The sequence below is a fragment of the Pomacea canaliculata genome, linkage group LG1 (assembly GCF_003073045.1).
Source record: "Pomacea canaliculata isolate SZHN2017 linkage group LG1, ASM307304v1, whole genome shotgun sequence".
Taxonomy (NCBI): Eukaryota; Metazoa; Mollusca; class Gastropoda; order Architaenioglossa; family Ampullariidae; genus Pomacea; species Pomacea canaliculata.
In genome coordinates this window covers 24,777,312-24,789,627 of record NC_037590.1, presented here as the reverse complement: position 1 = coordinate 24,789,627, position 12,316 = coordinate 24,777,312, and the positions used below count along the sequence as shown (strand labels likewise).

General features: G+C 35.5%; 2 protein-coding genes across 3 annotated transcripts; one reads left to right on the top strand and one right to left on the bottom strand.

The window, feature by feature from the left end:
* Positions 1–566: 566 nt before the first annotated feature.
* Positions 567–6,721, bottom strand: LOC112556507 (NFU1 iron-sulfur cluster scaffold homolog, mitochondrial-like). The gene is made up of 8 exons (XM_025225588.1): positions 6,586–6,721; positions 6,071–6,148; positions 4,790–4,981; positions 4,409–4,475; positions 3,787–3,901; positions 2,796–2,899; positions 1,765–1,899; positions 567–1,188 (listed from the first exon to the last, which is right to left on the bottom strand). The coding sequence occupies exons 1-8, from the start codon at positions 6,678–6,680 to the stop codon at positions 1,108–1,110; spliced, it is 867 nt and encodes a 288-aa protein (XP_025081373.1). The 5' UTR covers positions 6,681–6,721; the 3' UTR covers positions 567–1,107.
* Positions 6,722–6,750: 29 nt separating this feature from the next.
* Positions 6,751–8,931, top strand: LOC112556566 (UPF0728 protein C10orf53 homolog). Of its 2 annotated transcripts, none has more exons than XM_025225710.1 (4): positions 6,751–6,881; positions 7,725–7,832; positions 8,074–8,193; positions 8,579–8,931. In XM_025225710.1, the coding sequence occupies exons 2-4, from the start codon at positions 7,730–7,732 to the stop codon at positions 8,641–8,643; spliced, it is 288 nt and encodes a 95-aa protein (XP_025081495.1). In that variant the 5' UTR covers positions 6,751–6,881; positions 7,725–7,729; the 3' UTR covers positions 8,644–8,931. The 2 variants fall into 2 exon arrangements, with proteins under 2 accessions (XP_025081495.1, XP_025081501.1); XM_025225716.1 differs by having other exon boundaries at positions 6,821–6,886.
* Positions 8,932–12,316: the final 3,385 nt, after the last annotated feature.

The following is a 12,316-nucleotide window of genomic DNA, read 5'->3' as shown; positions in this document are numbered from 1 at the left end:
TTACCTTACCGTTATCGATCTCCAAACTATTCCTTCATCTATCTCATATCTACCCTCGATTCGGGTTTCCCTGACTGCCTATAATTATCCATTTTGTTTAGTGTGGCATAAGCTCGTCACACATACACATGAATACGTAACCCAAGACCCCAAGAGTCAAGTGACCTGTCCATCATGCCATTAAAACATTAGGACCACTCGCGTTAACGCGTTATCCAAGGCCTTACTTGATTGTATAGTTCGTGTTGTGAACTATATATTTTTTTAAATCCATAGAACTGATCAAAAGAACAGGTAATTAAGGTTCCACGGCCCAGTAGTGGCCGAGGAGTGGTGGTGGTGGTAGGTGAAAACTCAACAAACTTGTTTTAGGGGGCTAGTAAGCTATTCAAATTTAGAAGTATTCCATGATACCAAAATAAGAAAAGACTTCCTATTTGATGCACACATACATTTATCTGTAAAGAATAAGAAAATCCAGTCAGAAATTACTTTGTGTAACAGAGAGACAAGGAAACAGAAATATTAAAAAACTGTAATCTTTCAAAAAATATAAAAACAAGATATTGACAGCTGAAACAATTTATTGTGTTGTAAATAATTCTTCATTCTTTCACCAACATGGTCAAAAGATATCATAAATGTACATTTTAAATCCTTTTCAGAGGCGATTTTAGAAACTGTTTATGATTGACAGTCTGTTCCTGCCATGAACATGAACTATGTAACACACTATGGCTGGGTATTTTATTCTGCAATATTGACCATTACATTAATAGGCAGTAATCATAAGTCGCATGTTCACTGTAGTTGATGCTAAGCTTAAGCCAGTATGTTAAACTTTCAGTTATAGCAGTCTACGGCAATCATTAGTCAAGAGTGTTCAGGAGACCTTTAAAAACTAATGATTTTTTTCCTTCAGAAATTATTTCATGATCATTCATGCTACACTTAGCTAACTCTGACATTATATCCTTAAACATCAGATTCAGTGAAAATAAAGAAAAATGTCTCCTTTGATCAAGACCAAGCCATTGCGAGTCATTGCTTCCAGCTCTAGAAGGAACATTTCCCAAAAGTTTTATGTTGACACAAATAAGACATAATCTAATCTTTAGGTTTTTCCTGCAGTTTCTCTTCAAGTTTATTAAACTCTGTATTGCTAATACTTTCCACTTCATCAGTAACCTGAAAATAGAGATGATTAACAGTACTTAATGATTTTATATTCATTGCATAATTCTTGCACAAAATTGTTATTTCTGCTTCTTTGATCAATTTAATGCATAGATAAAGCATCAAAGTATGAAGTAACATGAAAAAGTTTATTATAAAATAATAACTGCATAATAATAAAAATACAGTAAATTGGATTTATTAAATACCTTAGCAAAACACATGGCATACTAGTTTATTATCATCATTATCAACCATATATAGCTGCAATCTAACAATGGGGGTTCATGAGGGCAGGAGGAAGACTAATCGCTCCACTGAGTGCTTGGATAAACATCACCATATCTTTTATGAACTGCATGACAGAAGCAAAAGGGTAAGCATGTCATTTTGGAACACATCTTTAAAAAAAAAGTTTTTATAAAAATGTATTTATATATCGTTATGAATTTATATTGTTTTGAATAAAAGATGGTGCATCACTGCACAAATAGAGGAAATTTACATTGTCATGCCAGCCATTGCTTAAGAAAGGGAACCTTTTAACAAAGCCTGATCCTGTTCAATGACCAGATAAGTCACACATACCTGTTCTACACCTGTCACTTCAGGAATGTAGAATTGAAGCATGTTTTGAACACCATTCTTGAGTGTGACAATGGAGCTGGGACAACTAGAGCAAGACCCCTGCATCTTAAGGTACACAGTACCATCCTTAAAACCCTGCAATATAGAGATTACTCACATTATCATTAAAAATTCATTTTACTGCTACTGTAATGATTATGCAGGTAGAATGGAAGTAGCAGATGAAAATAACAACTAAAGGTATGCAATACTAGTTCTCTTCATGTATATTGTTTACAGATTGGATATGGCAAACTGTCTCACACAGGTCTTTAGAAAAAGAAAACTTTCCAAATACTACCAAAAAACCTTTTCTCTATGACCTTCCATACTGCAACTCTCTCTTAGATATTACCCAAAACTAATGTATTTTGCTGTATATGTAAAAAGTACCTTGTGGCAAACAATCATCAATACTATAAATTTATAGATTGATTGAACTTGTTCCACATTCCACATGCTTATGTCAATCATTCATCAAAGTTAATCAGAAGGATAAGTGATGTGTGCACCTCTGCATCGTGAAGAACAAAAAGTTTTTTATTGCTTAAAACAGCAGTTTTTTGTAAAATGTTACTTAAATAAATAATGACTCCATTGAACATAATGAGATGCTCAGCACAAAAATTGATGAAAAAGTGAATTTTATTTTAGCAATATTGTTTTAGTATATTTTCATATCATTCCTAAGTCATATGTACTTAAAAAATATTTTAAACCTGTGCAATAATTATGGAGTAAAGCTGCTAAAATAAAAAACCTTCAAGTCTTCCATGTTTTTCCAGAATCTCATGAATAGACAAATAAAACATTTTCTCAGCTGGCATTATTTTGTTCAGCAAAGATGTTAAGAGGCACCAGATTATATCTACACAGAAAGTGAAATAATGTGGTCTTTCACAAATAATAACTTCACTTGGTCTTACAAGATATTAGTTTCAAATGGCTGTAAGACATGACTGAAAAACAAGAAAGCTGTTTGTAGTGCTCACCATATAGACAATGTCACCCCCATCTTCTTGGACTGTGGGTCGTATCCTGGTGTCTAACAGTTCCTTTATAAGTGCTACTGTCTCATCGTCATCTGGGTGAATCACTAAAACCAGAAAGCATAGAAATGGCTTCAAAAACTGCAGAAAAATCATCCTGTTGACAGCTCTTCAAAATAGCCTTTGGTTATCCCTCACTTCAAGAAATAGCAAGAAACACTGAATTTATGGAATAATCAAAAACAATTGTATTTTATGCCAAATCACTATTACTTTTTTCCTGAATGCAGTTAGGAATGATGAGGATATTTTTTATTTTATATTTTTGCTTCACGATTGTAGTTTTTGTGTCTTTTGTACATGAAGTGTGAAGCTGTTGATTTAACTGTCAGTGTCAGATCTGTATATTTGTCCTTGGCTCTGCTACATTGTAAATTCCACTTACATCTCTCTGACTTCAACTTAGACTGGTTCTGTGTCACTTATTTGTGGTCTCTAATGTCCTTCAATGCACTGATTACAGTGATTGTGATTGAGACTTTTGAGATTCTGACACGCTTTCCATCATAGCTACTGGTGATGAAACCACTCTGTACCTGGTGGAATACTGATAGTGTAATGATGTTTATCATTATAACTTTTTATGCCTAAGAACACTCCCCCCTCCTTTAGATTTTTTTCTGAACTAATTTGTTTGCCATGGCTGTATACCAACACCTGACATACTTATATCAATGCTGCCCTCTCTTAAAAGGAAAAATATATAAAACCTATATGCAAGTAATAATAATATTAAAACTCATTTATAATAACACATTTACACAAATAACATTTTCAAATAGTTTTATCATGCTTAGTAAAACATACAATAAACTGTAACAGATATAAGATGTAAAATGAGTAAACATTTTGCTTTATGGTAAACCTTAATATGCTAATAAGATAAATCACACAAATGTCATTTTTTTCTCTCAATAAATGAATGTAAACTAACCAGTGGCACCAGAAGGCTGTTGTTCTGTCAGGGTGGGAAGGCCACTGGCAAAGAAATCCATGATGACAGCATAGATCTCCGGCTTCAACACCCGCCACTCAACATCATCATCACTCTGTTTTTATATTTGTTATTACATCATCACTATACATTAATAATAACAAGAATTCTGACACAGTCTCAAATTCTATCTAGAAATTATTTGCTATGCCATGCACAACACACACATGCTGACATATCTATCGCCATAGACATATATATATGCACAATGGTCACATGTATAAACACACATTATACACAATGACATATCCCCACACAGTCCATCACAAACTCCACAGAGACACACACATGTATGCAAAGTCAATGCATGCCTAAGAGGCTCAATCTGTTTAGTATATCTGGAATAGGAAAAGATGAGTTTTAGGGTATTTTTTTTAAAAAGTCTGTTGTGTCTAGGTGTGCCCTAACTGCACTGTAAGTGATTCTAAACTTAGAGTCCCAATAATTTTAAAAAGTGAAAAGGTAGATCTTTGATTTCTGACACATAAACGCACAAGTAATGAAACTAAAAATGAAAAAAAAAAAAAAATCCAAGAGGTTTTAAGAAAAAAAGCAGTCTCACCTTTGTCACCGTGATGTAATCAGTTCCGAAGAAAACACTTTTAACTCCCTCGATTCTAAACAGCATCCTGCATTTGAGGAAACAAGAAAATTAGCAAACAATCCACTGACAGATCCCTAATTTTCATGACATTATCATCCTCATAAATGGGATGCTATTGCAGAACTGTTATCAGTTCACATCTGATGAAGGGAAAGAACTTGCAACATTTCAACTACAGAAAAGACAGTGAGAAGAAATCTAAATTCATTACAGAAGTGTCATTTGCTCTTGAAAAATCCTATTCCCAAAACTTTCTTTTCTCCCAAGAAAAAAAAGTCTAAAAGAACACTGAACAGAAATATTAAAGGATCATTATATTATTTATTCTATTTGTCTCACTTTGCTAATGGTGAGCAGTATGCTGACTGTGGATTTGGAAAGTCATATGTCCCAGAGTCCAAAACGTTTACTCCTTTTCCAGGAAAAAATTTTAAACTGTTTGGATTAGGTGTCTCTTGAGTTTGAATGAACATAGTTCGTGCAATCTGTAAGGATCCAATAGTTTGTGACTTAAACAGCTTTCTTGTGGCCCTGCAAATATAAAAAGAACTTCTAATTTTACAAAGTCATCCGACAGTACATGAAAAAATGGGGATCAGTCATTGCCCCAAGACTATATCATCCCAGCCATATCACCCCCCAATTCAGGCAAATCCTCCTAGATGTGACCATACTGTCCCAGGAAAGACCATATCGTCCAAACACCAAAATCCCAGATGCAAAAGATTGATCTAGGTGAGGTGACAAATATCCTCTGGCCACTGAAGACATTCATATTAAATGAAAATGCTGTTCAGGTATTCCTAATCTCGTCTACACACACACACACACACAAAAACACAGATATGTGCAGAGAGGAGAGATCTGTACACAGATTAATCCATTTCTTTCTAAATACAACACAACAAGATTCTTTTGAAGTAGGGTTCACACTGGACAACAGTGGTGTTGGTATACTACTGTAGTAAGATGTGCAACAAGCTAAATGAATGACCAACCGGCAACAGCTCTGCATATAATAACAGTGATCAGCACTGTAGATTCAATGTTTAAAAAAAATTAAAATACAAATTCATGATAAATAACACAACTTGAAACAGATCAAATATATCATAGCACTTATGCAGAAACATAGAAACAAAAAGAAAAATAAGGCAAAAATTATTTAATACCTTTATATGAACCTTTAGAATAAAGAATAATGACAAAAGCTTTATTTTAAAAAATTGTTTAAAGAGGCTATCATGTTTATGCACCATTGTGATATATTTTCATCTTGCCATGTTTGATAAAGTGGTGGCTGAACTTGTCTGCATGACTGTTTTAAATAGGCAGCTGAGCTTGTATATGTATAATGCTCACACAATGCATGGCTCTGTAGGTAATATTTGATGTTATTATCTACTTTTAAGATCGGTTACTGAGTTGTCTTTTGGGCCTAGGACTATTCATCTTTTGGTGTTAAGGTGATATGGTCATGGCTGGGATGTTTTGACCCAGTGGGTCAATATAGCTGGGGCAAAATGACCGGTGATCGATAAAATCTACAGTATTTACCAATTACCAACTATGCACACTGACTTATTTATTTAAACTAATTTACAGAGATTTTCCATATACCTGTGACTAAATGTTGCACAATTCTGGATATGGAGATTACTCAAACCTGTTAAAGTCTGTGCACAAAGACTTGCACACCTGGAACATAGCAACATCAGGTGTTATCATTATAAATTTAATTATAGTTTCACTTAAGTTTTTTTTAACTCTTGTTTTACTTTTGTCACACTATTTTACAGACTAATTCAATTCAAGAGCTTGCTTGAGTAAATCAAAAGCTAGGATACAACTTGTTACAAATACGAAGTAATTCTGATTGGTTGCCACTGATCACAAATACGTGAATAACAAAGACTTCTCCAAAAACTCCCTGAATGGCTATCCTCAGCAATTCTGTTGTATTCTTTAGAAAAATAATTTTTCGGATTCATTTAATAAAGACTGAAGAGCGAACTAGTAAGTGACCTCTAGCAATCGCGTCTGTAAGCGCCTTCATCGCAGAGAAAAAGCATTCGTTATTCTTGTCCACAGAGAGTTTAACTGAAATAAAAGATATAGTTTATGGTAAATACTACCTGTGCATTGTGTATGTTCGATTTGTTTCTTTTAAGAGTCGTCGGAGCAGTCTGAGGGATGCCATATTTCTGTGCAGCAGTGAATATCGGTGCATTCACTATCTTCCCTCCCTGGTACAAAAGCAGTATCGTCCGGAACGCGGATGTTTGAAAACTACTTAAAAACAAAAATATTTATTTAAGGAAAAGATGAATTTCTAACTAGAATAGAAATATTTACAAGCACAGTCATTTTTACTGCTGATCTGCCATGCGTCTCTAGAAACTGTTGACTATTGTATGCACCTATACAGCTTGTGAGGTGGGTTTTCGCTACTTATTTATCGTTGTTTATTTTGATTTATTCAATGTATAACGTAACATATAAATACGTGTCTGAAAAAGTTTATACAACAATGGGCATAAATAAAAGCGACTGGAAGAATCTGCAATGGTACATCTGCATGGTTAAAATCGCCGGGCTGTAACTTTTTCATATACATTACTTGCTTTATATAAAGCTCAGATTTGCTGGAGTGACATCTATAGTCCATCAGCTGTGCAGTTAATTAAATTCTTACTTAAAAAGTAAGATATCAAAGTATTTAAATGAATTTGGAATTTGAGCTGATGCGAGTTTAATTATAAGTTGAAAAATAGCAGCAGCAATAAATTAAAAGGTAATTAATTATTATTAGATAATAATATTATATAATAATATATAGAATATAATAATATTATATAATTATTATTATATTAATTAACATATATATTATTGTACATGCAGGGACAAAATAAATATGCATAAAACAGACAAAAAACAATTAATTGAGATAGGAACAGCGCAAAATTTTTTCTAACTAAAAATTAATTTATTGAAATTTCTCATTTCCATTATTTTGGAAAATCTATGCAAGTGCAACACATATACCGCGTACCTTGCGAAAGACTGAAAATACATTAAGTGTGTGTGTGTGTGCGCGCGCGCATGTTAAAGACAATAGGGAACTTCATTAAGAAAGAAAACCATTAAAGGGTCTTTGGTTTCAAAAGTGTATGATAGATATGATAGTTTTGAATTAAGCTATTCATCTCCATCTGTTTCTGTCGAGTGACTGCAACTGAGAAAAATGTTTCTTACCCCGAAAATGTGATTTAAGGTTGTATGAAGACTATGCCACAATATGCCAAAGTTCAGATTCATTATGGCCCCTATGAAGCTGCAGGTATTGTTGAGCATCGCACCTCAAGACTGGAAGGTCTTCAAAGTAAGATTGTTTTTACCACATTTTCCTTACATGTAAAATATTTTTGTGGAATCTCCAGTGTTTATAAATCTTATCATTTATGATTGCATGCATGAATGCATACCCGTGTGCATGTGCATATATATATGTGTGTGTAAGTCTGTATGGGTTCCTGATTTTTTGGTGTGTTTTTGGAACTGGCCTAATGTGTCAGTGCATATATACAAATGTGTGTTTGGTTTTTTTTTTTGTTTTTTTTTAGCGATCCTTCAACGTGGTGGACATACCACAACCTTGCATTGTATTAATGACAGGAATGTAGTGGAGTTATGGGTGAATGGGGAGCTGGTTTTCCAGTGTGATATACGTGACCTGGAATATGGTGAGAAGCTTTTACTTACAAGTCCTTAAAATTGACATTATGAAAGTAGTAATTTGATGACGTTTCTCCTAGCAGAAGTTTGGATTAAAAAATGTTTTAATAAAATACTCATTTAGAAACACTTTATACTTCAGTAAGATTTGGTAGAAATTAAACTGACATTCTCATCTTTCACAAAAAAGATTATAGTGAGATAGACTATAGTGAGAAGCTTTTACTTACAAGTCCCTTAAAGTTGACATTTTGTGACTAGTAATTTGATGAGAGCATTTCAGTAACATTTGTGAGGAATTAAATTGACATTTTCATCTTGAAAAAAAAAAAGTTATAGGTTTTATGTTTAGTTTTTGCTTAGATCTTAAAGGTTAATGTATGTTTTGGCAAGGTGGAGATGGAGAACTAGATCCACTGTGTGCAGATGCTGCAAAAGCTGTTACAAGGGCATTCTGAATGAAAATTTACCTTAACAAGAACATGATTAAAACTGCTGTAAGAGAATTAAGTTACAATTTAAATTTTTAGTCGCAAAAACATATTTTTACTTTATGAAACACAGTTCATTATGAGCTGATTTCTAACTATTCCTGGTGTAAAAGTGCAACTATAGATTTTACTTTCTTGAGGCTTGTACTTCTGTAGGATTCTTTGAGGCAAATTACAGGTGTCACACAAGCAATGTCTGTACAGTCAAAACTGTGGAGGATTTTACAATCAATATAGATTTTATCTGACAACAGGCCTTTTTTTCAGATTTTATACTGTGCACATGGTTATGTAAGAGAGAGAAAGAGTGTGTGTGTGTGTGCGCGCACGCGCGTTTATCAGTATGTTTATGTGAATGGGTGTGTGTTTGAATGTGTATGTGAGAGAGAATGTTTGTGCCTGCGTGAATGTGTGTTTGTGTTAGAGAGAGTGTGTGTGTGCATGTGTGTGTTTTATTCTCTTCCCTCTCCTTCTCCCCCTCCTCTGCTTTAGTCTCTTTCTTCTACTGTATCCTTCTTCCACTTCATTCTTTTGTTTCTTCAACTCTTCACTTATTCTCCCTCCCTTGTGTTTGTCTGCCTGTCTGTGCCATCTCACTCTCCCTGTTTCCATCTTTCTATCTATCAGGATTGCTGTGTCGCCACAGCTGCAGCTAATGTTAGACCATTCTTAACGAGAGAGTTTCACTGCAGAAAGACAGAAGAAGTAATAGAGGATTAACACTTGAATTGTGTTATTATTTCAAGTTGGCAAAAACAACACCAATAAAACATGCCTCACAAGTTACTGTGATAAACTCGCAGAGTATCACATTTTTATACTAGCATCCTCAACCAGAAAGATATATATAACTGGTTTGAGCAGAATGTATTTATAATTCAGTCAGAAAAAATAGCTAATGTCACCGGATTTTAAATTACTATGCTGCAAAACAATGGGACTTTCTTCCCTTCCATATCCGCCCTCTACTCACCATCAAATCATTTAAAAGTGCACTAAAAACACATCTGTTCAACGAGCATTACTTCGTACACCAATCAACATTGCCGTCAATAGTTGTGATTATAGTCAATTGAGTAGTCAGCTGCTCGTCTTTCTCTGCAGCTCTACAGATTTACGACACACTCCATCCTTTTTGTTTGTTCTTTGATTCTTCTTTGAGTCTTCTATATTTGTCTTTTATTATTTGTCTGCATAGTTGTTTCTCTTTCCGTCCTTCGTATTGTGTCCATGTCTCTACTTGTTTTTGTTAATGCACTTCCCTCCCATGGGTCGCAAGCGACTGGGCGGGTCTGTAAATCAGAATTAAGACTTTCAGTTGATGACGATGAAGCTCAAGGAACAGATATATATACGTACATACATTCATCTGGAGGATCGTCAGGCAGTTCTTTCAATAAAAACTCGATGAGCAGTGGTCACGTAACAGCAACAATCACACCCACTACTGAAAAAATATTAAATGAAAAGTTAGCCCTATACTAACACCATCTTTTTGACAGCCAGTACTGTTGAAGTATTAGATTACTAAGGACTCCTACACTAACAATGTCTGGCTGGCAGCCTCAGTTTGCAGACGCTGGCTCAATGTCGGCTCTGGACTGAAGTCTTTCCCAAGCAGCTTCAGTTATCACACCCAAATCGTATTCCGCTGTCTGTCTGATGCTTTAGCCCTCCCCTAACCTTTGAATGTGTCAGACAGATGCGTTGAGCAGTCCATCGCAAGGCGGTCTTGATGTTGCGGCGTGTCACGTGACCTTTATGGATCCCCGATGACATATGACACCACACGAAAACAACAGCTAGGAAATCGTTCTTATAATTCCATTTATAATTCTTGTTGACGATTATCTTCCGTTTATTTTTCGTTGACATGATCATCTCCAGGAAGGAGTTCTCATGTGTCATTAAAGGTATTTTTTTATAGGTCTACACGTAAATCTAGAAATCCACCGACAGATAATTAAGTTAATAAAAATCTCTGCTGACACGCACCACAAAAATAATATTTAACGACCAGCAGGTTTTCACGTTAAATGTTACAGGATCTCTACCTTAATTATTGGAATTTCTTTATGTTCTGTACCTTTAATTTAACCCCCTGCTGCCGACTGTCAACGAAACAAAAGTATAATTACTTATTATTAGCTCGTTAACCTTTTGGATTGTGTCTATATGAGATGATAAATAAAAAACAGGAAAAGGTGATTTGTATTCTTCGAGGAAATGTGGGGTAAGGATGATCGATGTCTGTCTATGGTCGCAGGGTAAAAAGTAAACGAAAGGTTAAAGGCCATCCCCTAACCTTTTATTGGCCGTTGGGGGAAAAGAGCACTTTTCTTGGGGGACAGCTTTTTGGTGTAAGAAATATTTGATTTTCTCCTCTTCATCTTGCTGCTTTACTGTTAACCATCCCTCTATGGACTCGGGTACCCATCTTGAGATCTTGCTTAGTCGGTACGTCTGTAGGCAGCCGCTATCAGTCAGGTCAGATGCTGTGGGTATACAACCAGAGGAGCTCAGAGGGGGCCAGACAAGTACAAAGAGATGAAGGTCTCGCAAGCTGGTTTTACCTAGAACCTCTAGTTTCTGTCACAAAACCCTGTGATCAAGGAGTATGCTGGTGAATATTAATAGCCGACGAGTAGCAAGCGCACTGCAAATATAATTTAGCAATTGCGTCTATAATTCAATTATTGCGCATATATATATATAGCCCTCGACGCCATGACTTCAGAAAGTGACACACGCTTAGGATGTTTGTATACAAACATGCATACTTACATACATTATACATACGTACATACATCCGTACATGCATACACTATTTGCATACAGTAATACGTGCAATGCCTACTTGAATATGTGCACCTTGTAACAATCACGTGGTCCCTGCTGGGCTGTCAAACAGAACAACACGAAACACATATTTAGAGATCCAAATGGTTCTACCTGACAACTGCAGCGTGTTAAAGCGCGATTCACGAGGTGGCACAACAAATAATTGTCGAAAGAATTGCTAAAATTTAAAAGAAATTGATTTCAAATAGTAATTTTCGTTCAGCATACCATTTTTTTTCACCGCTTCACATGACATAAGCCCGATGGCCATCTTATCAAAGACTCGATTGTTCGTTCAATCCTTGGAGCAGTCGAACTTAATGTAGCTTCACAGCTGTCTTCATTTCCCGTTTGACGACAGGGCTCCGTACATCATGTTCAGGATCTTGCAAACCTTCAAGCCCCTATTTTAGCTTTTTTTCCCCTCCTTCTTAATTCAAAACGTGAGCAGTGGTGGTAGAAGGAGCTCAAGTCTAAGACGAGGGTGTTTACTGGTGATAAGTTCGTCTTCCTACGGTCTTGGCACGACTTTTTCTTCGGCTGCTGCCATTTCCTTACGTTTTAAATAAATCTTGTCTCATGTCGGCAGGCTCTGGCCGGCTTTCTCTTGTCGTCCATTATCGCCTTCACACAGCGCAACGGCGTCTGAGTCAACGCCAGATGAAACCTTCTCTTCTCTTTTCTATAGTCTGCCTGGGTTTTCTCTCCCTATTAATGGAAGTTTGGCTTCTTTGGTTTTTTTTCTTCCCCTTAAGTAATGATAAAAACAGCAATGAAGAAACGATTTTAAAGGATTACT